This window comes from Antechinus flavipes, chromosome 4 (assembly GCF_016432865.1).
Source record: "Antechinus flavipes isolate AdamAnt ecotype Samford, QLD, Australia chromosome 4, AdamAnt_v2, whole genome shotgun sequence".
Classification (NCBI taxonomy): domain Eukaryota; kingdom Metazoa; phylum Chordata; class Mammalia; order Dasyuromorphia; family Dasyuridae; genus Antechinus; species Antechinus flavipes.
Genome location: NC_067401.1, coordinates 130,689,208 through 130,712,277, shown reverse-complemented (window position 1 = coordinate 130,712,277; position 23,070 = coordinate 130,689,208). Strand labels below are relative to the sequence as shown.

The 23,070-nt window shown below is 42.6% G+C and overlaps 2 protein-coding genes across 2 annotated transcripts; both read left to right on the top strand.

Annotated features, from left to right (window-relative positions):
• The first annotated feature begins 6,724 nt into the window (after positions 1–6,724).
• RAMP2 (receptor activity modifying protein 2) lies at positions 6,725–9,120 on the top strand. The gene is made up of 4 exons (XM_051994388.1): positions 6,725–6,996; positions 7,839–7,916; positions 8,286–8,400; positions 8,624–9,120. Exons 1-4 carry the CDS (start codon positions 6,903–6,905, stop codon positions 8,880–8,882), a joined length of 546 nt encoding a protein of 181 aa, XP_051850348.1. The 5' UTR covers positions 6,725–6,902; the 3' UTR covers positions 8,883–9,120.
• An 8,657-nt stretch (positions 9,121–17,777) lies between these two features.
• Positions 17,778–22,632, top strand: VPS25 (vacuolar protein sorting 25 homolog). Its single transcript, XM_051994389.1, has 6 exons — positions 17,778–18,748; positions 19,086–19,231; positions 20,043–20,096; positions 20,522–20,610; positions 21,401–21,476; positions 22,003–22,632. The coding sequence occupies exons 1-6, from the start codon at positions 18,696–18,698 to the stop codon at positions 22,113–22,115; spliced, it is 531 nt and encodes a 176-aa protein (XP_051850349.1). The 5' UTR covers positions 17,778–18,695; the 3' UTR covers positions 22,116–22,632.
• The last annotated feature ends 438 nt before the right edge of the window (positions 22,633–23,070 follow it).

Genomic DNA, 23,070 nt, shown 5'->3' with positions numbered 1-23,070 from the left:
CAAGTGGAAATTTTAATCTCAAAAGAGTTCCTAGAACACATGGATCCCTAAAACAGATTAGAGATTTGGAACTAACAGAAGGTCACCAATTCACCATGAGCTGAGAAAACAATAGTCTTGAGTGAACTGTTCTCCATAAGTCTAGCACATTTGGCAAGCCATAACTTTTGTCCATTAGCTTCCTGCACTGGCTAACCCTTTTCAGGACTGCTCATCCACTTTGGTGTCCATCTGCCACCTAACTCTCACCTGTGGCTTCAAGAAGTTGTAGCATAAGGATGAATACCGAGAGGCTTGGAGAGACTTGCATAAACTGATGCTAAGTGAAATGAGCAGAACCAGGAGATCATTATATACCTCAACAACAATATTGTATGAGGATGTATTCTGATGGAAGTGGATTTCTTCGACAAAGAGACCTAACTCAGTTTCAATTGATCAAGGATGGACAGAAGCAGCTACACTCAAAGAAAGAACACTGGGAAATGAATGTAAACTATTTGCATTTTTGTTTTTCTTCCCGGGTTATTTTTACCTTCTGAATCCAATTCTCCCTGTGCAACAAGAGAACTGTTCAGTTCTGCACACATATATTGTATCTAGGATATACTGTGACATAGTTAACATGTATAGGACTGCTTGCCATCTGGGGAAGGGAGTGGAGGAAGGGAGGGGAAAAGTCAGAACAGAAGTGAGTGCAAGGGATAATGTTGTAAAGAAATTTTTTTTCAAAATAAAAAAAAAAGAAGTTGTAGCATACATAGGGGCCACATCCTAGTAAAAATTATCTAGGCAGATGAGTTAAACCAGGTTGACAGTAAATAATAGCTTTCAAAACCATTGGTGAGCTAATGAGATGTCTACCCCAAGCAGGTAAAGACTTTCCCCTGTAAAATGGGCAGATGAGAACAGTTTGTTCCAATAGCCATGAAGGTGGTTGAAGCAGGTGCTCTGAAACACTTGGAGCTTGGAGAGACATTGAAGACCCCCCAGATCATCTACCATATCCCTGGCCAACACCAATCATCTTGATTTTTGTCCTGCTGCTGGACTTCTATGATTCTGGAAAAGAGAATGAAGCTGATAACTTTGTGCAATTTGCCTCACTTAAATCCAATTCATTCATAAGTCAAGACTTATGATGTCATTGATCCTCTGAAAATAAAGGATAAACAAATGAGCAGCTAGGTGGTACAGTGGATAGAGTGGTGGCCCTCATGTTAGGAGGACTTGAGTACAAATCCAACCTCTAACACTTACTAGCTATGTTTAAAATTTTGCAAAAATGAACAAATTTCTGTATTTTCATATGAAATTATGTTAAGTATACTTCAAATCTGCTTAACTGTAATAACTGATTTTTGTTAGATATTTCAATAATTCCTTTGTTCTCAGCCCTTTGATTTTTATTTCAAAGTTTGTCTTTTAAGTCTTTTTGGGTATGGATTTGGAAAAGGGGGAAACCATTAAGCTCCAGCAGAGTACATTGGAGATGGAATTTTTTTTCTTTATAGGAGGAGAAAGCTGGGAAGTTATTTTTCTTCTGTCATCTTATAATTGGGTCCAAATGTTGTATTTTATGCTGTTTGACTTAGAACATGGGATTTCCATAGGTCAATGGGGACAGTACTAACTCTCTAACAGAGAAGAACTAAGAACTAGCTATTGTATTCTTAGCCTCATCATCTGTTCTGGGCTGGGTCTGATTCATACCAACTCTGGTAGTTTGGTTCTGATATTGAAATGAAATGAGAAGTCATAGCATGTTCAATAATAAAAGAAGATTTATTTATCAATAGCGAAGTTCCTCTGCCAACAAGTTGAACACTGTGGTCCACTAGCCAAGTATCAGAGAGAAGCTAGAGTACCTAGTTTTCACTCGGAATCAGGAAATAATGTCAATAGCTGGAGTCTTTATGTCTCTGTGCCAATTAAGTGTGAAGGATAGTTTTAAATGATTTAAGAAAAAACTTACCCTAAGTTGCATGAGAAAGACAGAGTTAGATATTGCTCCTACTACATCATCCATAACAAGATTGTTTTAAGCTGTAAATATAAATGTAACTCTAGATACATGAATTCTGTGCATTTGTCTAGGGTGACCAGTAATTTACCATGAAATTATTCACTTAGAAAATACTAACTATAAATGGTAGGAAAAGTGTACAAGAGTTTGATTGTCTCTCCTACCTGCAGAAAGCCCTGAGAGCCCCAATATTAAATCAGTTTATCACCTGCTTTCTGCTTAGTTTATGGTGATACATTTTTCTGGTTTTTCTCCTAACTCTCTAACAGCTCTTTTTCTGTTTTGTGGCTTTTGGCTTCTTACTTTCTTCCCAAAACCTTGAAATTTCCCAGGATTTGTCCTTGGTTCTCTTCTTTTCTCTCTGTGTTATTTCCCTTTTTACCTCATTCACTCCTGTAACAACTTCAGCTTCAACTGGTTATTTGGTTGGTTGTTGTCCTTGTTCTCAAAAAGGACCAAAAGGACATCATTATGTTGGGATCAAGGTACAGTGTGTCCAACTGTGACTAATAGGAACACGGAAGGCTCTACCTCAGATTCAGCATAAATAGTCCATGGGAACTTTTGGAGTTGAAAGATCTCTATATGTGTGCTTCTCAAGTTTCCTTTGAGCTATTGTAATTTTACTTTGCTCATAGAGCACATTGCCTTCTATGATGTGGGCATGCAATGTGTCCTTTGCCAGTATCTCCCATGTCATACAATCAATTCCAAAATTCTTCCGAAAGACCTTGAGATTGTTCTTGTATGACTTCCTCTGACCTCTGGGTGAACACTTGCCTTGTGTGAATTCTCCATAAAAATTAGTCTTTTAGGCAAAGTACTTTTGGCATTTGAACAATATAGTCAGTCTATTGTAGTTGAATTCTCTGCAATAGAGTTTGAATACTTGGCAATTCAGTTCTAGAAAGGAGCTCAGTCTCTAGAATTTTATCTTGCCCGGTGATCTTCAGAATCTTTTTCAGACAATTCAAATAGAGGTGATTTCATTTCTTGGCATGGTGCTGGTATGTTGTCCAGGTTTCACAGGCATATAATAATGAAATCAGCACAATAGCTTTGTAGACTTTCAGTTTGGTAGACAGCCTAATACCTCTTCTCTTTTACTCTTTTCTTCAGAGCCACTGAACTAGTTCTGTCAGTGTATACCTCCACCTCAACATCTATGAGCACATCCCTGGAAAGTATGCTGCCAAGGTAAGTGAACTTATCCACAGCATTCATAATTTCTCCACTTTCTGTAACTGATGGTTCCATGCATCAATGGTATGGTACTGGATGGTGGAAAACTGGATGGATGGAGGTTTTCTTTGTGTTGTCAGGCCAAAATTAGAATAGCAGAAAACCAATCCAAACTTTTGTATCTCAGCCTCAGAGGCTGCATTGAGTGCACAATCATCTGCAGACAAAAAGTCATGCAGCAACTTTTTAGTTTTGATTTGTGGTATTTTCAAGTTAAGTTTACTTTCAGTGTGGCAGCTGGTCTTGATTCCATTTTTATCTCCTTTGAAAGCATTTGAAAATGCTACTGAAAACATCATGCTGAAAAAGATAGGAGGAAGCACATAGTCCTTGCTTCCTTCTCTTGTTGAATAAGAAAGCATGAGAGTATTTGTCCATTATCCAGAACCTCTGCAAGCAAGCCATCATTGAACTGGAGTACAATACTGATGAAATTCTCTGAGCAACCAAAATTTGCCATGATTTCCCACAAGCTCTCATAGCTGACAGTATCAAAGATGGCCAGATCGAGAAATATGTGCAGACCTTTGTCTTGCTCCTGGCATTTCTCCTGGAGTTGTCATATTGTCAGGTAACATATTGACCATTTCTGGACCCTTTCAGAAGCCACACTTTAAGGTGCCAAAAGAGGACAAGCTTCAACTATTACTTCTGTGCTGATGATTCTCAGGTCTGTACCTTTAGTCCTAATCTCTCCTCTAAATTCCAGCAGAATATATAATCTTCACCAGGACATTCTACTTCTTTTTAAACTCATATTCAACATTTCTAAAACTAAGCCATCTTTTCCTTTTAATGCTCCCCCCAGCCTCTGGGGCTGCTTTCTAAACTCCTCTTGGAATTTAAAGAATCGGTTTCTAAAGAGAGTCTATAGGGAAACCTAAGGATTGTATTTCTTATACTAGTGTGGATGAGACCCTGTTCTTCACAGTGATAATCAGTCAGATGTAATTAGTTGTGAGTTTGGATTTATTTTTTGTAAAGAATAGTTTAATTAGTAAGGTAGTTTAATAAGAACATTTAGTACATAAAAACTTGAGCTATACTCTTATAAGCACACAGAAGCCAGAGGAAGAGTGGACTGGTTGTAAGGGAAATAGATGATATATAGGGGGCAAAGGTGTAAATTCACACCACCTGGCTATTGGATTACATAGCCAACATTATTTTTTGATACAAGGGGTCTAGTTCCTTCTAGTTGCTTCCTTCCTTGAGTGGTTATCTTTCCATATCTCTCTATGTCCATTTTTATCCTTAGCTTGTTTCTTTCTGCTCTTGGCTAGATGCCTTGTCTCTTCTCTCCAGTGATATGATCAATGGGGATGGGAGCAGGGGGCGTGGGTAGGAGGGGAAAGGAAGAAATTCTCTCCTTATTCGAGAGAGTGATTCCCTCTGAATCTGGAATGACTCCTTGAGAGATGGTTAGCCTTGGTCTACTACTGGAAATCCTTTATTATATAAATTCTCCAGGGATGTAGTTAAGCTTGTTTGATTAGCCTGTTGGCTGTTTCCTTCTTGATCCAATTTGCACTTTGTAGAGAAATCACAATACTAAACTATCTTGTTCAGACTTTTATCACTGTGACCCTTACACTGAATATCTTGTAATTGATTGGAATAATTGGAGTAGAGATGCAACCCTATTCTTACATTCTTCTGACTTTTCTTATTTATGGCACTATTCATCCACTGTCCCATGTTCAAAACCCTGATATTATCTTTGACCGTACTCTTTACTTCACTTTCCATATATAATTGCCAATTTTGCCAATTTTATTTCTGCATTTATTTCCAGATCCTGTCTTTTCCTATTTGGTCCTCTTCTACTGCAAGTCTTTATATCTTACTTACCCTTATTGAAATAAGCACCTAAAGAGACTTTTCACATCCAATTCAACTTCTCCCTTTCCCTAATCCTTCACATTACTTTCAGGCTAATCTTTATGCATATAAAAGAGTGGTTGTGGATTGATTTAGTTATTCAAATCATTCCCACCTAAATTAAAATATGCTATAGTCTATCCAAAAATTATTAATAATGCATTCTTATGTTTTAAGCATAACCCTGTCAGAAACAATTTTTATTAACATAGCATTATTTTCCTCTTCCTTTTGATATTGGTTATAATGCTAGTAATAATATAAGACTTGGATATGTAAAGTGAATCCCTTTGTTCCCTGAACTGCCTCAGCAGAACATCCTCAAGGGATGAAAGAAGGAGGGAAAATTACTAACTCTTCACCCCACTAAGTGGACTTCCAAGAGTAAAGATATTGAGAGTAAACATTCAGATACAGGTGTCTATGGATAAATTACAACTTCACCAGTCCCAGGTGTGCAGATTGAACCACAATGATGGAGGTGAATTAATCCTAACTTTCACTTCAACCCTATTATGATATATGATCCAGAACTCCAATCCTAATTCTAATCCACATCCTAGAGAAGTAGATCCAGTGGCTAAAGATTTAGTAAATTTGAGAAGAGAACCCAGACTTACTCAGCTTACATTGAAGGAAGAAGATACTTTTATCTACTAAGTCATTGAGTAAAAGTAAAATCAGGAAACTTGTTGGGGTAATGGGAACAACTGAGGGTCAATTTCAGGGGGAGATGATCTTTGCTGTGACAACCATTATCCAGATTGGGTCAACACCTCTAATCTTCCTTCCTTCCTCACAGGTTTGTTTAACTTCACAGAGCTTCAAGGATTTGTTCTATCTGTTTGTATCTGTCATGTTGGGTCTTGGACACTATCCTGAGAATCCATTCATATTCCTTTCTTTGATGCTCTTAAGTGCCAAACGCTAATCTCAGTTGGAGCTCTCACCTTCCTTTCTACTAACCCACAACACATCCTCCCAAGAGCCAGCCGCCCTAGATAGGGAGGATAACGAGACTCCAGTCCCCCTTTGCCCAGGCCCTTTCCCCGCCCAAAGAGGCCCCTTTCCCTCCCCTTCTCTCGAGTTAGACTGGGCTGACATCAGAGGGTGTTCCCCTGGAAAAGAAATTCTGAGTTACCCGGCCCAAGGCCCAGCTCCAGGCAGCCCCTAGCTAGTGCCCGGTCCCTGTTCCCCACCCCAGTCTGCTCAAGTGCCCAGATCTATATATTAGTTTGCTGAGACTAGCGGCCTTAGCCTGAGCCCCCCAAACTCCGGGCTCAACTAAACCAAATTCCCTGTTCTCGGACCCACTAAGGCAGCTCCAGATCCCCCACTTCCAAGGAGGAAACGGGGTGACCAGGGACAGAGCAACGAGGAGTCCGGGGACCTGCGAGGCAACAGATAGATAGTACAAGGGTCCAGGGCCGCTGAGACTGGGAAACTGATTACAATTTCCAGGCTTCCAGGGGGAGCTGTCCAGCGAGTCGGGGTGCCTCGCCTTGAAAGGGGTCAAAGTTTTGGCGGGGCAGGAAGAGAAGAAGAGGCCACGGGGTGGGGAGGGGAAGCCGACTCCCCTTCTAGCCGTCCGGTCCAGGGCGTCCCCCGCCCCCCACGTGTCCGCAGCTGCCCCAGCCCCTCGGAGGAAACGGCGCCGCTTCCTGCGGCTCGGGCCGGGGATATAGGCGTCCAGCTCCCCCCGCCCTGGTCCCGGCTCTGGGTCCGCCAGCTGCCTCCCTGCTTCGGCTGCACCATGGCCTCAATCAGGACCGGTCGCTCTGCTTCTCATCTCCCTGCGACCCCAGCCAGACTTCGAAGCCCCTTCTGGCTCCTCCTCCTGCTCTATTGTGAGTGAGATGCTTCTCGGGGCCAGGGGAAAGGGAACCAGAAAGAAGGGCTAGGGAGAGAGGCAGGAGGAAGGACGGGTGTGAGGGACCGGGATGGGGGAGATAGAACAACTGAGGGAGAAATGACTCTGGGTTTGGGGAACCATGTGTTTTGAATCCCTCCATCCAAGCCCCTCTCAAGCAAAGTCCAACCACGGTACTGAAAAGTATAAGCAGATGTGAGGGTTGGGATGCCTATCAGAGGATGAATTTTGTGGGGGAGGAGTGGGGGTTCAAGGAAACCACTGTGGCCTGATTTTTCGATAGGGGCCTGTCCCAAACAATTCTTTCTTGGAGTTTGGAGAATCCATGAAAGAATCAGTACTCTCCCCTACCCTAGTAAACTAGTCCCAAACCATATTAACTTAGTCTTTCCAGAAGCTAAATAATAATAGCTTACATTTATATAACCGTTTGCAGAATACTTGTTTTGAAGCAGCCCTTTTCAGGAAGGTAGTTTAATATTGCCCCCATTTTGTGGAGAAAAAAAAAGGGGGTAAATGGAGGCATGGAGAGTTTCAGTAACTTGGCCATTGCCAGTTAAGTATTTGACCTAGGTATCCATATCCTCCTTACTGTGGAACGTCAACTTAAATAGGCATTCTGAAGTCAAGTCTACATCATATCACCTTTACTAACCATGCAAGGATTCTTGAAAGGTCGTCCCTTGTCATCCTTTCTCCTTTCCCTTCACTCATTAATCCTTGCCCCCAACCTTTCTGCAGTCTCCTTGCGGGATTTAACTGAGGTTGCTCCCCATGGTTTGCTCTCTTACTTCAGTTCATAGCTTCCTCTTCCCCCAGCTATTCTAAATACCCAAGGCTCTGATGCTCAGACAGTTCCTGATGTCAACAACATGGAAATCTCTAACTGGCAGAACGGTGAGTTGTCCAATGACTAAAGAAAAGTAGCATTAGAGTAAAGAGGGGTATTCCTTTTAGACTTTTTCTGTCTTTCTAGCTGCCCCCTGTTCCCTTCCCCAGTAAACATAATTATTGCTCTTCTATTTCATTTCCCTTTCTCTCTGTGCTTTTTATTATTTTAAGCTTTCTATCTTCCCAGCCAGAATTGACTTAAGGGGTTCCTAAATTGACTTAAGGATTTTGAAAGTATCCTGGGCTTCCATAGCATTTTAGTGTTTGAAAAGAGGGAGAAGAGATGCCCTTGGTGGGAAAAATGTTTATGCTTGTAAGAGAGGAAAGACACAAGGGTACACAGATGTAAGGGACCTTTTGCATTTGTGCTTATAGAGGTGACCTCAGAGCAGTCATATGCACTAACAGCCAGACAATGCTGGGTTTTCTATGAAGAACACATGGGAAACATCAGCAGAGAGGACTGGTGTGAATGGGACATGATCAGCAGGTAGGAGGCAGAGGCTGGGCTGGGAACTAGGCCATGGACCTGGGTTAATGGACCAGAACCTAAGGGGTGGGACCCACTTCTAAGGGCTGAATATTGTCTTAAGGAATATAAATGAGGGCAGGGCCCTAGGTCTGGGGTGGGACTGTGGCACAGGAGATGGCCTTTCCCCAACCTTCCTCGTTCTGATTCTTTTTTTTTTTAAACTCATTTCCCACCCCTACAGGCCATACAGCAACTTACAACACTGCCTGGAGAAATTGGCAGAAATTTTCAAACAGGGTTTCCCCAATCCCTGGGCTGAGCAGATCATCTTCCAGAGCCACCAGATGTATTTTGCCAACTGCTCATTAGAGCGCCGGCCCCTCTTCTTTGACCCCCCAGAAGAGGTGCTGCTTGCACTGATCATTGCTCCCATCTGTCTCATCCCTTTCCTTGTCACTCTGGTGGTATGGCGGAGTAAGGACAGTGAGGTCCAAACATAAAATATCTCCATTCCTCATCAAAATATCTCTTCCAATTGACAGTTCCTTCCCTTCCCTGGGACTCTATTCCATCACCTCCACGCCACCCTGCCCTCAACCACCCCCTGGGGAAGCTCAATCTGAACTTCTGGTGGGAATAGGAGCAGAAAGGGAAAGACAAGTGGGGAAATGGGCTCTAGAATTATCATAATAAATAAATCAATTGTTGGGGGGGTTCCCTCTCGAAGTTCTCCATAAAGCTATGTGTTTTCTCTCTCAGATTCTCTCTGGCATGGTCCCTGGGCTTGGGGTAGCAAGGATGAAAGGAACCAGATGAAGTCCACAACTCTCTCATAAAGGTTTTCCTGCTCCTCTCCTCCATTCCTGCTCCTTCCTCTGAGGGTAGGGCCTTTCCTGACACTGCTCCTAACCCAGCTCCAGGAAACATTCAGGAAACAACTCCCATCCGCCCTGGATTGGGAGATATGGTGGGAAGGGGGAAGGGAGAGTATAACATCCTTGCTTTCCTGGTCTTAGTTTCCTTTTTAGGACCTAAAGAGCCAGCCATCCTGAGATGACTCCAAGGAGATTCATCCAAAGAGGTTTCAGGACAGAGGGCAGCATGTAACCGAGGCTCTCTCCCAGTTACACTGAACTCCCTCCTGGTCCCTGTTCTCCTGTCCCCCTCTAAGCCAGAGGTGTTGTCTGCAATTCTGCACACCAAACTGCAGCCTGGCAACATGCTGCCCTCTGGTGTCCACATAAATCAAGGACACACAAAGGTGGACGGGACCAATGAAATGGCCCAAAGATGGTAGATCGGACTTTCCTGTGCCCCGCTTGGTAATTTCCTCAGAATGGAATTACTGACTTTTTATGACCTGGCATCCTCCCCACGAAGACACCTGCCCACTTCTTTGGACATGGGGCCTCCTTCAGGTATACATCTGCCCTTGGACACTCCTATTTGACACCCTGGGAGTCATCCAGTCCCCTCAAAATACACACTTTTCCTCTTTATGAGCAATATCTGTGTGCCCCAGGTATATTCCCTGGGACACACCTATTTGTACTATAGGGCATACCTGTCCTTCCCATATTTGTCTCTGTTCTCATGGATATACATCTCCTAAGACACACCCTTTCTTTTCCATAAACATGTCTTTCTGATAGCTGGGATACATTTAGACTCCTTCAAGCATTCTCCTTTCTTCTTCATTAACATACATGTATTCAACGGGTTCATGGTCTCACTCAAAGAACCCTTAAGAGTTATGAGGCAGAGTCTTACCAAAAAAAAAAAAAAAGACTCCTGGTAAGAAGAAAGCAGTGGTTCAGGCTTCAAGACGCCTTGGGAAGGAAACAGAGCACACTCTCCCCTCTTAGTCTCTTTGCTAATCAGTGCTCAAGGGAAAAAACACAAAGATACAAGCACTGGAGACAGAGACTTACCTAAATTTGACTTTTTCTTTGCAAATCATATATGCAGCAGAGATGCACCTAAACAAGATTGAGGGCAAGGCAGCCCAGTTATCTGCAAGTAACCCAAGATTCCTTTTTAAATTTCCTCTATACACTATTGCTAGGGCAGCACTATTACTTTCAACTTCATCTACCCTCTTGGACTTCTTGGTTACTAGAGGCAGCTTGGTGGCTCAGTGGATAAAGTGTGGGACCTGGAATCAGGAAAACCTGAGGTTAATACCTCCTAGCTATGTGACCCTGAGAAAATCACTTAACTGCTGACTGAACTCAATTTCCTTAACTGTAGAATAGGGATAAGTAATTGGATTATGATGGAAAACAAGATTGTTGTGAGGATAGAATGAAATAATATTTGTAAAGAGCTTTGCAAACCGTAAAGAGCTATATAAGTGCTTGCTATTATTAGTATAGTACTGGAAATGTCTGTGGTTCAAAATCCCACCTCTTTTACCTTCTTCATAAAAGATATGTTTGGTCTTCTCTGGATGAGGGAAGAGTGGAGTGTATGTGTGTTTGTGTGGGGGGCGGGAACTAGTTCACACTAACAAGGACACGAACATCCTTTATCACTATTTAGTTGCCACATTATATCTATCTGTTGTCAACTGGCTATCTTTCCTTATATTATTCTGTCTCTATTTTTCGTGTCTCAATGTTCCATATCTCTTTTTTTCTTCTTCCCAGAAAGGCTGGCTGGCTGGTTAGTCATAATGCTCAGTCCCATTATTCCCTCAGCTCCTTTTTGTACTTTTAGGCTTCTACCAGGAGATGGTACTTTGGGATCCTAACCTTTTTTGCTTATATCTTTCCCACCTGGTGTGGAGGCTTGACTTTTGACAGTCTTGCTTGCCAAGGGCTTCTCCTGCTCCTTAGAAACAAGGTTCCTTGAATTGCTGTGTACTCCTAGTGAGAAGGCTGTTGTTAGTTGGCCCTTCCCCAATCCAGTCCAGTCCAATCCAATCCAACAAACTTTTTTAAAAAGATTTTTAAGGAAACATTTTGTTTTTGCAGCAACTTCATTTCCAAATATATCCCTTTCCCCTCCCAGCAACCCATCACAAGGAATCTTTTATTAAAGAGAAAGAGAAAAAAAATTAGTGAAGTAAACTAAACAACATATCAACAGAACCTGACATTATATGCAATGTTCCAAATACATCATCTCTCATCTTTGCAAAGAAGTGGAGAAGGTAGATTTTCACATCTTTTCTCCAGTGCCACACTTAGTCAGTATAATCTTACAATGTCAAATTTGTTTGGGTTTATATAGTTTATTCTTTCCATTTCCATTGTTGTTGCTGGAGTTCTGCTAATGTCATTCTGTTCAAAGATCTCATGCTTCTCTGAATTCTTCATCTTCTCAAAACAACGTAATATTCTGTCATCTCATGACATAATATTTTATTATATTCATAGACCATCCTTTGTTTAGACATTCCCAATGGATGGATATTTACATTGTTTCCAGTTCTCTGCTAAAACAAAAATCCTTCTATGAAAATATGGTTATATATGAAACTTTTCTATTTTAGACTTGGGGTGGGGGACATACGTCAGCAGTGGGATCTCTGCATCAAAGGATATGAACATTGTGGTCAATTTTAACATAATTCTAAATTCCTTTCCAGAAGGAATTCATCATTCCATCAACAATATACCTCTTTTTCTGAAGTCTCTTCAGAATTGTTTCCATCTTTTTCACCTTTTTAATAAAGAGTATGAATGAAACCTTGAAAAAGTTTTGATTACAATTCTCTTAATTTTAGGGCTACCTTTCATTTGATTACTAATATTTTGCAATTCTCATGAGAATTGTTTGTTCATATCCTTTTGACAATTTATCCACTAGAATCAGGATCACAGTTTTAGAGCTGGAAAACAATCTTAGAGAATATTAAATACAACCCTCTTATTTTATAGATGAGAAAACTAGGTGCCAGAAATGTAAAGTGACTTTGCCCAGGGTAAGTGGTATTGTCAGGATTCAAATAGAAACTCAATTCCTCTTAATCCAAATCCTATGACATTTGCACTGTACTATGTTGTCTGCATACTAGTGAATGCCTCTTAGTCTTATATATCTATTGCCTGCGCATATTAGCTATTTTTCTACTTTATATGTTGAATATTAGACCCTTATTAGAGATATTTGAGTCAAAGTTTTTTCCCCAATTAGCCATATTTTATTCTAGTTGTATTGATTTTGTTCATGCAAAAGCTTTTCAAATTCTTTTTTAATGTTTTATTATCATCTCCATCCTTTTTTGATTTAAAAACCCTCCACTCTTCTATCTCCTAGCCATTATTGTGAAGGTTTCTGATCTCATTCTCTTCTAAATTTGTTATATGATAATTAATATCAGATCACATATCTTTTTGAGTTTATTGTGGTTTCTTCTTTGACTATGGTTAAACTTCTTTCTAATTTCCCTGGAAGTTCTTATCAAATATGGAACTCTTCTCCAAGTTATTTATGTTCTAGATTTATTGAACAAACTAAATTATGGGGTTCATTTTTTTCTGTCTCTTTTAAAATAAAATTTACATTCCTATTTTCTAATCAGTATCAACTAATTGTGATGATTACTGCTTTATAAAATATAATTTCAATTCTGGAAATCCTATTTGCCTTTCATTATAATTTTATCACTTTCTACAGGAAGTCTTTCTTGATTCCCTCAACTCAAGAGTCTGACTTTCCTAAATTTTGTTGTTTAATCTGCTCAATCAGTCATGTCCAACTCTTTGTTGAACAACATTTGTGGTTCCCTTGGCACAATTACCAGAGTGCTTTATCATTTTCTTCTCCAGTTCATTTTACAGATGAGAAAACTGAAGTAAACAGGGTTCAGTGACTTGCCTAGGTCACATAGCTTTGTGTCTGAGGCCAGATTTAAATTCAGGAAGGTGAGTTTTCCTGACTCCAGACATTCTATCCACTGGGCCAGCTAGCTACCTTGTATTTATTCTGAATAAATTTATTCTATGATGTACAGGTCTCAAACAATGTTTCTTCATGATGTTTTTGCACTTACTGCTTGTGTCTCCTTGGGTAAATTGCTTTACCTCTATGGATCTCATTTTCTTTATAAAATAAGAGTATTTGACTTGATAACTTCCAATGACTTCTGAGGTAACTCCCAGTGTCAAGTCCATGATCCTATAATTTCAAAGGATAAGTGGAAGAACAAAAGATCCAAAAATCTGAAAAGAAGAATTACAAACTATCAGAAGCTCCTTGAGAGCTTAAGTGGTTTCATTTTTTAAATTCTTCCCAGCACCCAGAAGAAGCTCTTACCTGTTGGATTGATTTGACTGATTGATTTTTTTATTATTCTCTTGAACATTTTGGACCTTTTGTTCCTCCAAACAAACTTTGTTGTATTTTGGCTAGCTCTGTGAAGCTCCACCTTAGTGGTTTGATTGGTATAGTATTAAATTTGTAAATTCATTAGGTAATATGGTCATACCTAACCAAGGCAATGAGTATTCTTCTAGTTAGTTAAGTCATTCTTTATTTCTTTTAATTTTTTTTTTTTTTTTTTTACTGAGGCAATTGGGGTTAAGTAACTTCCCCAAGGTCACACAGCCCTAGGAGGTGTTACGTGTCTGAGGCCAGATTTGAACTCAGGTCCTCCTGACTTCAGGGCTGGTGCTCTATCCACTGCGACAACTGGTTGCTCCCATTCTTTATTTCTTAAAGAGTATTTCCAACAAATAATTATTAAGCATCTACTAAGTACCAGGTCCAGGTCTGAGTTATGGGAATCTAGAAGCAAAAACAAAATATTCCTTGAACTTTAAGAATCTACTGGTGGGGAGCTAGGTGGCGCATTGGATAGAGCATCATCCCTGAAGTCAGGAGAACCTGAAATCAAATCTGATCTCAGTGTGGAGACTAGTAATCTATAACAACAATAATAATGGCTAACATTTAAGTAGCACTTTCTATGTGCTAGGCATTGTCCTAAGCATTTTATAATTATCTTATTTGATCCTTACAACAACCCTAGGAGGTTAGTGCTAATGTTATCCCCGTTTTCCAGATGGGGGAAACTGAGGCAAATGGAGGTCAAATGACTTGCCCAGGATCACACAGATAGTAAGGTCATCCTGCATTCAGGCCTAGCATTCCATCCTATGTACCCAAGCAACAAATCTAGAAAGGAAGGTTATGACTTATATATGTTAAGCTTAGTTTATATTTTTTTCCTAGAAATAATAGCAGCAACAAGTCTAGAAAAGAAACTTATGGCTTAAGTATGCTAAGCTCAGTTTATATTTTTCTTAGAAAAAATAGGAAGTTATTGAAGCTCCTTGAGTAGAGCAGTGACATATATATGTATTTTAGGAATATAAATTTGGAAGGATAAACCACTCTCAAAACCACCTGATCTAACCTATCAATTCAACTTAATATACAGGAATAAAAGATCTACCATGTGCTAGCACCAGAGAAACAAAGACAAAAATGAAACAATCCCTGCCTTCAAAGAGTTTATACTCTACCGAGAGACACAAAGTAAAAACAAGTAAATATAAGGTGATCTGAGGAAGGAAAAAACATTAAATAAGTGGAGCAGATAAGGGCAAAATGCGTGGGAAAGAAGGCTTCAGGTAAAAGGTGGCATCTAACATGAACCTTGAAAGAAGGCTAAGATTCTGAGAAGTGGTGATGAGGATTGTGGAGTTTGTGGAATGCCTTCTAGTCTGGTTTGGTTGGAATGTGGCATTCCTGAAGGAGAGTGTCATGAAATAAGAACAGAAAGCTAAGTGGGAGCCATCGTGTGCAGGCTTTTTCATGCCCACTAATATCTTTCCTTCCTATTTGAATCAATATGAGAAAGAACCATTGAACCATAGGAAACAATAATACTGAAGCTCCTCCTGACGCTAGGGCCTAGACAAGGGAATAATGATGTCCCCAGGTCAGTAGACTGGCTTCCTGCCATAGGAACAATTATGAAGCACAGCAAAGGCCACAAGACACTTGGGGAAGAGATATGGCCAACGTAGCACAGTCCTCCATCCTGGGTAACCTTTGATTTCTATTCTAATTTATAAATCTATGTTCCTTTGACACCCTGCCCCCCAAAAGTGACCCCAGGTAGAAATACAAACTGCTTTACCTCTGAGATTGCATCTCATTTTAGTGTGTGTATAGTATGTACGTAGCTGTTTGCATGTTGTCTCCTTTGTTTTCACCTTCTTTTTAATCTCTACCCTTAGCATAGTGCCTGGCAGGTAGTAGAATATATTTTGTTTATTGATGGACTAGCTGACAAACTTATCAAGGAAATATATTCCAGGCTCTCAGACAACACAACTGTGTCTCTGCTGAATTCTGCATCTGACTTTTGCTCTGTGAAAAATTCAGCCCACCTAATGCACCAAGATTGCAGCTATATTAATAATCCACCAACAGCTGATGCTATCTCTTCCGTTTCTTAAATGTCTCCTCTAATAACAATGTAGAATAATTGTTTAAAATACATTTCACCTGACCTTTGTTCAACTTCTCTAATTATAGCATTAATAACACATTCCCTGGGATGTACCTGCCCTTACTATGAACCTATCTCTTCTACCCATGGACACAGTCATCTTTTGTCAATAGATATAACACTTGGCTGCTCAAGCTCCCAGTATTCTCTTCCAAGGATTTAACTTTTCTTTCCATGAACACATGAGCTCTTTTCAGGTACTTTGCAGAGAGCAGTATTTGACTGCTCTATTGTATGTATCTATTTCTTCTATGAACGTGACATATATACAACATCACACCCATTCTCTCCCATAAATATTCCTGGGATACACTCAGCCTTAATCATTTCAATGAAATTTTATTAAGTGTTCAAAAATGTAGGTCAGTGTACTTATACTGGGGAGGTACAAAACTTGGTATTTATACCACTTTACCCCCTACATCTACATGAAATTTAACTCCTGTACAATTTAGTGCAGAGTCTTTGAGTCTATTGCCAAAAACTTCATCACTCTATAGCTAACCTAGATATGAGCCTCTCTAAATTTAGCTGGGCTGGTCCTCAACTGGCAGACATAAAGTATGTCATTAATCCCATTCTCCAGTTTGGTAGGTCTTTCCAGAACTAAGTAGAAGCACTACTCTCAGGCTCTTTGAAGACATCAAGGTCTTGGATGTGAAAGATAGGGTGAGTATTATTGTATTTGCAAAAAAGAATAAAGCCAGGAGGGGCTGATTTGGGGATAAAGAGGATGGATTTAGTTTCAGACACAGTGAGCTTGAAGTGTCTTCTAGATGGAGATATCTTGTGGGTGGTAGGAAATACCAGATCAAAGTTCAAGAGAGATCAGAGATAGGTATTTGGGAGTAAACTACAAAGAGAGAAGAGAAAAAGACATTAGAGGATCTAAACAAATAGGTATAATTAAAAAAAAAAAAAAGGTGTTTCCTAATTCAAATTATTTGCAAGGTACTGGCTTAGGCTCTGAGTGAGATTCAAAGATAAATAGAGCACAATTCACTCTTTTAATCATAATCTAGTAGTAGATAAGACAAAATTGAAAACAATAAGGACTAAAAAAAGGTATTAAGTGCCATGAGGGCTCTTTCTCAGGAAAGAAAGTCAATTTTTGTTAATGGAGGAGGTAAAATTTCAACTATTCAAAGAGGTTCAGCAAGTGGGGCTGGAGGTGAGATCACAGAGCACGAAGAGACCTCCGAAGCCATCTAGTACAGCAAAAACTGAAGCCAAGGGAGACTTTGTCCAGATTCCACAAGTAGTAAGTCCTGGAGGTAGGATTCGAACCTTGGTCTTTTGCCACCAGACCAATGAGTATTCTTTCAGTGGAATGTTCTTCTTTAGAAGGCATCCTTACCTTGCCCTTTAAGGCTATTAGAAGCATAGAAGAAATAATGTTAACAGAGTCATTGAATGGGGGGGAAGTGTTATAAGGACACAAACCAGCTCAGTTTGGTTGGAGTGAAAGGTATGTGAAAGAGGAGGAGGAGATGCTTAGGATGATGTTGAGCTTAGAGTGAGAGTCTGATACCAAGTAGAAGAGAGCTTTGCTCAGTAGTTGATTAGAGGCAATAGAAAGGTTTTGAGCAGAGAAGTGACTTTGCCAGGAATGAGCAGAAAGATTAGTTTGACCTGAGTGTGAAGAATACAGGAAGGGGAGAAGGGGAGGGAAGGGCGGAGACCCGTGTTTCTCTGAGGAGGCCATTGTGATATAGCAGCTGGCAGTGCCAGCCTGGTGGGAGGCTAGGGATGGAATAAAGCAAAAGGGACGGATGTGGGAGATGGCAGAGGGGGAGTCAACAGGGTGCCTTGGATAGGAGAAATAAAGGAGGGAAAGGGCCTGGGATAATCACCCAAGTCTGGAATGCGAAAGGCAGAGTAACTTTTGTTGCACTTGTGAAAAATAAAAAGAGAAGGGGGAAGGTGGGGGTGGGGGAGGGGGAATCTGGTTCCAGAAAACAACGAGCCCGCGACGGCATCCAGATGGAGCTCTCTTTCCTGCGGTGGGATGGAGCAGGGGAGAGTTCAGGAGAGGTCAGGATCGGAGACAGCAATTTGGGAGTCCACTGCAGAGAGATTGCTTTAGTCAGGGAGTGACTAAGATCGCCAGGGGAGAGCAGAGAAGAAGGCCAAGGACACCGGGGAGATATTCGGGGTCTGGGGGAGGGCATCCCGCGCAGCCAGCAAAAGGCCAGTCTGGGAGACAAGGAGCCAGAGCTGCCGCCCAAGCCGAGCGGCGATTGGGGCGAACAGGAAAACAGCCTAGGGAATCGTTCTTCTCCCTAGGGCCGGGCCCAGAGCACCGCGCTGGCCCTGCAGGCAGTCTGGCTCCCACCCTTCTACTTTGCTAGCCTGCTCTAGATTCGAGGTTAAATCCCTTCCCTTGGTGCCTTCCCTCTTCAGAAGGGAACTCCCTCCGATTTATCCCAGAGAGCTCTGGGACTGGCAGCCCTTTGAGAGAGAGGCTGGGTTTCTGAGCATCCCAGGGCCTGCCTGGCCCATACAGGTACTTTACAAAGGCGACTTGACTAAGGGCCTCAGTTTTCTCCTCTGTTTAAAGGATTTTTCTCAGCTCTAGGAGGTTTGGAGACTCCGGCCGGCTCCCAGGCTCACATGGTTTGCCTCCTTGGGTACACAGTTAGGTCCCCGACAGTTCCAGGGTTCACCCCTCTTCTGCACCCCAACATATTACGGGCACCCGCCCCACTCTCTCCATCATGGTTCAGCCCCGCCCAGCTCGCGAGTTCTCAATGTGCCCGGAACCTCTCGCCTGAGTTCGGTTCCGGAAGTGCTGCGCCGGGCCCCGGAAGTCCGTTCAAAGCGATTCCGGTTTCCCTGGGTGACGATGGCGACTAGTTTCGAGTGGCCGTGGCAATACCGCTTCCCTCCCTTCTTCACGTGAGCCTCGGACCCGCTTAGGGACCCCCCCCCACCTTTTTGAGGGACTTCTCCCCACTTTCTCCTAAAGATCTCCCTCCATCCCGCCATCCCTCCGACTCAGCAGCTTGGATTCCGATGCCCCTCCCCGCGGGTGGGGGCACGAGGACCCTGCTGACCCTCCACGCTTTCGTCCCTCCCCCACTCCCCTTGCCTTTCCATTCCCCTGCTCTCTTCCCAGGGGCCCCCCTCCCTCGCGCTGGGCACGCCTGCCTCTGCCCCACCCCACCCCACCCCCCGCTGCGTACTACCGATTCCTCCCCATCCCCCTCCTACGCCCGGGCTCTCCCCTCTCTAGGTTGCAGCCCAACGTGGACACCCGGCAGAAGCAGCTGGCGGCCTGGTGCTCTCTGGTCTTGTCCTTTTGCCGCCTGCACCGACAATCCAGCATGACGGTAATGGAGGCACAAGAAAGCCCTCTTTTCAACAACAACAAGCTGCAGAGTATCCTCCCTTAAGGAGTCCCGCCCCCTTCCTTTAGTGACCCGGCACAGCTCCTGACACACCCCCCTTCATCCCCTCCAGACGGGCCCAAGTTGGAGATTTAGACTCAGATATTAGGACAGACTTCTTAGCAAGCTAGAGAGGGTGAGCCCCGTTAGCGACGTGCTTGTCCCGCGTGTTGTGGAAGAGACTCCTGTATGTGCGCTGAGATTGTGCTTCTGAAGGGATTCCTACTTGGGAGGGCCTGCCCAGGAGGGAGATGCAGGGTTGGGGTTTTTCCTGTCCTCCCTAACTGTTATGTTGGTGAAGTGGCGGGCCTAGTAATACAGGACAAGCAGGTTCACAGCCAGGTGTCTGACCATCAGCAAAAAAAAAATAATAATAATCGAACGGTTTTGGCTCCTGGGTCCACTTTGGACAGACCCTGGGTTTTCTGGTTCATCCATAGGACATCTGGGGAAATTAGTTAGAATGACAAAGACAGCCGCCAAAACATGTTACTTCTTGTAACAAGTCCCGTCACAAATGGCACTACGCTGGATGCTAGAGAAAAAGACAGAAAATAACCCTACCCTTAGGAACTTATGTTCCATTGCTGAAAATAGCATGGACATATATAAGTAAATGTTAAAATGTGTACAAAGTAAATATGAGCCCTCCTCCAAACTCTAGACACATCTAACCTGATTCCATTTGGACATTCAAAATATTGTGTGTGGTGGTTTAGCATGGAACTACTTCTGGGGTTTTATTCTTTGTTAGGAATAAAATCACCTCTCGTATCTTGGTCATTCCCTTAACCCTGAGTCAGGGAAACTCCCCATGGAATCTATCCAGATTGTGTTGGAGGAACTGAGGAAGAAAGGTGGGTCCCAGTTCTTATATTCTCTCTTCCATGATAGTTTTACCTTCAAGTAGATTCTCTTGTGCCTTCCCTCATTTTCTTTGTCTTTGTCCCTTTTAAACTCTCGTTTCCTCCCCTTCTATGGCAGTAGAGTCCAGGGTGACTGACATATTAATAGCTGTTTCCTTGATTCGTAGCTTTCCATCTTCCTCTAAAAGTGGAATTTTCCTACCCATCCTTGTTATGCCTGGTGTATTTAAGTGGGAAGAAATGGACTATAGCATATCAGAAGGCTGGAATATTCTTTGATGAAGGCAACAGTGGATTTGGGGTGGGAGCTAGGTGTGGGAAGGAGTTAATCTTTCAATATCCTGAAAGTAGAACCTCCTCCTGTGTTTTCCACCTCATTAACCTCATAGCAACTCCCATGCATGATTGCTTTCTAGGGAACCTGGAGTGGCTGGATAAGAACAAGTCCAGCTTCTTGATCATGTGGCGGAGACCAGAAGAATGGGGGAAACTTATCTACCAGTGGGTGAGACACATAGCAGTAGTACAGAGAAAGCCCCTCACCTTGAGAGTAGAAAGGAATTGGGGTTCAACACTGAGTGTGCACATATACTCTATTATGCAGACCTGCATACCAAGCACATTGGGGATGGATTATAGAAGAAAGCTACATCTTGGGCAAGGCTTTCCCAATGCCTCAGTTTCTCTGGCCAAATAAGGCCTCCCTCTCTTTCCCTTCTCACCACCAGGAGCCAAGGGATTAGGCAAGGCCATATTTTCAGAGCATAGTGGAAGAAACCACAGGCTGCTTTGTTGACCAGAGGCTCTGACCACAGGAGATAAATGAGGAAAGGGTAAAAAAATAACTTGAGTCCTCCTTCTTACACATATACTCATAGGGTCTGCCTCAAACTTACAGAATGCCAGTGAATTTCTTTGAGCCATTGTAAAGACAGAACAGGCTCTCCTGAAACTTCCAGCCACAAACCCCAACCCCCACCAAAAAGGAAAGCATCCTTGGTAGCAATACAACATGTACAAGACATTCAGCTCCCACCTTCATTCCTGAATAGAGACCTCACCAGGACAAGAGGTCCCTCATTAGACACGTGAGACCTTGTGGTTTGAAATGCTGTGTGTGCATGTAAATATAGCTTCCCTTAGGGAATGTGGCTATTCAGCCACTCTTCCTTGGAGGCTAAAATCAGCTCTGGCACCTGATTCCTCGATTAGAGGGGTGGGGTCAATGAGTCAGTGAGGTGACAACCCCAAAGACTTCATGGGCCTTACTTAGTCCTCCTTTTCTGTATCCACAGGTTTCAAAGAGTGGCCAGAATAACTCTGTATTTACTTTTTATGAACTAACCAATGGAGATGACACAGAGGATGAGGGTAATACCTTTGAGTTCTCCCCCAGTTTGAATTTTACATGTCCTATTTTATCCATCTCATTCCTGACCTCTGGGCTGTAAATACTATGGAAAAGTGGAGTGAATGTTGGGGAGGGGAGACTCATAGCAGGGAGGTTATTGGGGGACCGTGGATAATAATGATTTTTCATCATCTGACTCGTATCAACTGAAGTAAGTTGGGGGGAATGGACAGCCTAGCTATTTCAGGTATTTGGGCTTTTGTCTAGTCAAGAATTGGGGTTCATTTTGATTTCTGAATTATCTCATCTTTTCCCCTATAAGCCCATTGGAGTTCACCCTTTGCCCCTCCTCTTCCAGATTCTGAAATGCCAGGTAGAGTCTTATGCCCAGCTTACCAGGCGTCTTGAGTTCAGTAGCCTGTACCAGTCATTAACTAGCAATGACCCTATTCATTTCCCCTCCAGCCTTTTAAAGCATCAGGTTTTGTGTGTGTGTTAGGGTCCCTTGTACAGAGAGGCTCCCTTACAACTCTGCTTTCCCCACAGAGTTCCATGGGCTGGACGAGGCCACACTTCTTCGAGCTCTGCAAGCCCTACAGCTGGAGCACAAGGCTGAGATCATCACAGTCAGCGATGGCCGAGGGGTCAAGTTCTTTTAGTGGACCCCTTCCCTCTTCCTCCCCTTCCTCAGTTCTCTGAAGGAGATAGGCTCTGTTCCCACAGATTGGAGCTTAAACCCAAACGTAACTTAAAGGAACTTTTCAGCTTCCTCCCAATTGTGGGCTGGGAGAACCATGGGAGAATTTGGAAAAGATAATTCCTCTGTTACCCCACTGTTCTGCTCCATGAGTGGGTTGAGGTAATAACGCCAGAGAGAAAATATGTGCCTAGTTTCTCCTTATCTTTCTACTCCCTCATTCCAGACTTTGGCTGATCCAGGGTCAGTATACCCATAAAACATAGTCACACATATCTACAAGTACACAGTACCTACACATCTCTCCCTTCAGGTTTAGCCTGGATCCTCTAGTAGAGGGGTAGAGGTTACATGGAGGACCTGGCTGCAGGCAGCCCACCGGGCATCATAGGAATAGGAGATCAGAGAGGGAGAGCTGGCCATGAAGTACCAAGTGTGGCTCTGATCTATGTTATTAAAGCTGGATTGTTCAGCTCTCAGTGCTTTTGTCTGGGTGACTTGTGTGTGTGGGAGAAGGGGATGAACTGAAGATGAGAGCGTAATGTGAACGAATGAATCTTAGCATAGAGATTGGAGGGGGAGGAGTATGGAAGTTTTCCAATGTGAAAAAGAGAAAGGTCCTGTGATCTTTAAAATGTCCACAGAGAATTTCTGGAACAGTTTTCTCCAAATTCTAGTCCGTTCTACTGGGGTTTAGCTATTAATGCTTTCTTGGCCAGCATTGAAAGGAGGACTTTGCAACTTGAAGAAATACAGATTCAAGCCAAAATGCAGTGAGAGCCAGTCCCTCTTAAACCCCTACAGGTCCTAGACATTGGGTGGGGCTGTCTCCGGTAGGCGGAAGCTAAAGGGTTAAGGCGGATTTGGACTTTGCTTCTTTGGAGAGGTGGTCAAACAGGAAAGCGCAGATGGCTGCA

Excerpts from the sequence above, each read along its gene's own strand:
- RAMP2 (XM_051994388.1), top strand. The coding sequence starts at position 6,903 with ATGGCCTCAATCAGGACCGGTCGCTCTGCTTCTCATCTCCCTGCGACC. Across the intron at positions 6,997-7,838 it reads GCTCCTCCTCCTGCTCTATT|CTATTCTAAATACCCAAGGC; the intron begins GTGAGTGAGATG and ends CTCTTCCCCCAG. Across the intron at positions 8,401-8,623 it reads GAATGGGACATGATCAGCAG|GCCATACAGCAACTTACAAC; the intron begins GTAGGAGGCAGA and ends CCACCCCTACAG.
- VPS25 (XM_051994389.1), top strand. The coding sequence starts at position 18,696 with ATGGCGACTAGTTTCGAGTGGCCGTGGCAATACCGCTTCCCTCCCTTC. Across the intron at positions 18,749-19,085 it reads CGCTTCCCTCCCTTCTTCAC|GTTGCAGCCCAACGTGGACA; the intron begins GTGAGCCTCGGA and ends TCCCCTCTCTAG. Across the intron at positions 19,232-20,042 it reads CAACAACAACAAGCTGCAGA|GGAAACTCCCCATGGAATCT; the intron begins GTATCCTCCCTT and ends ACCCTGAGTCAG.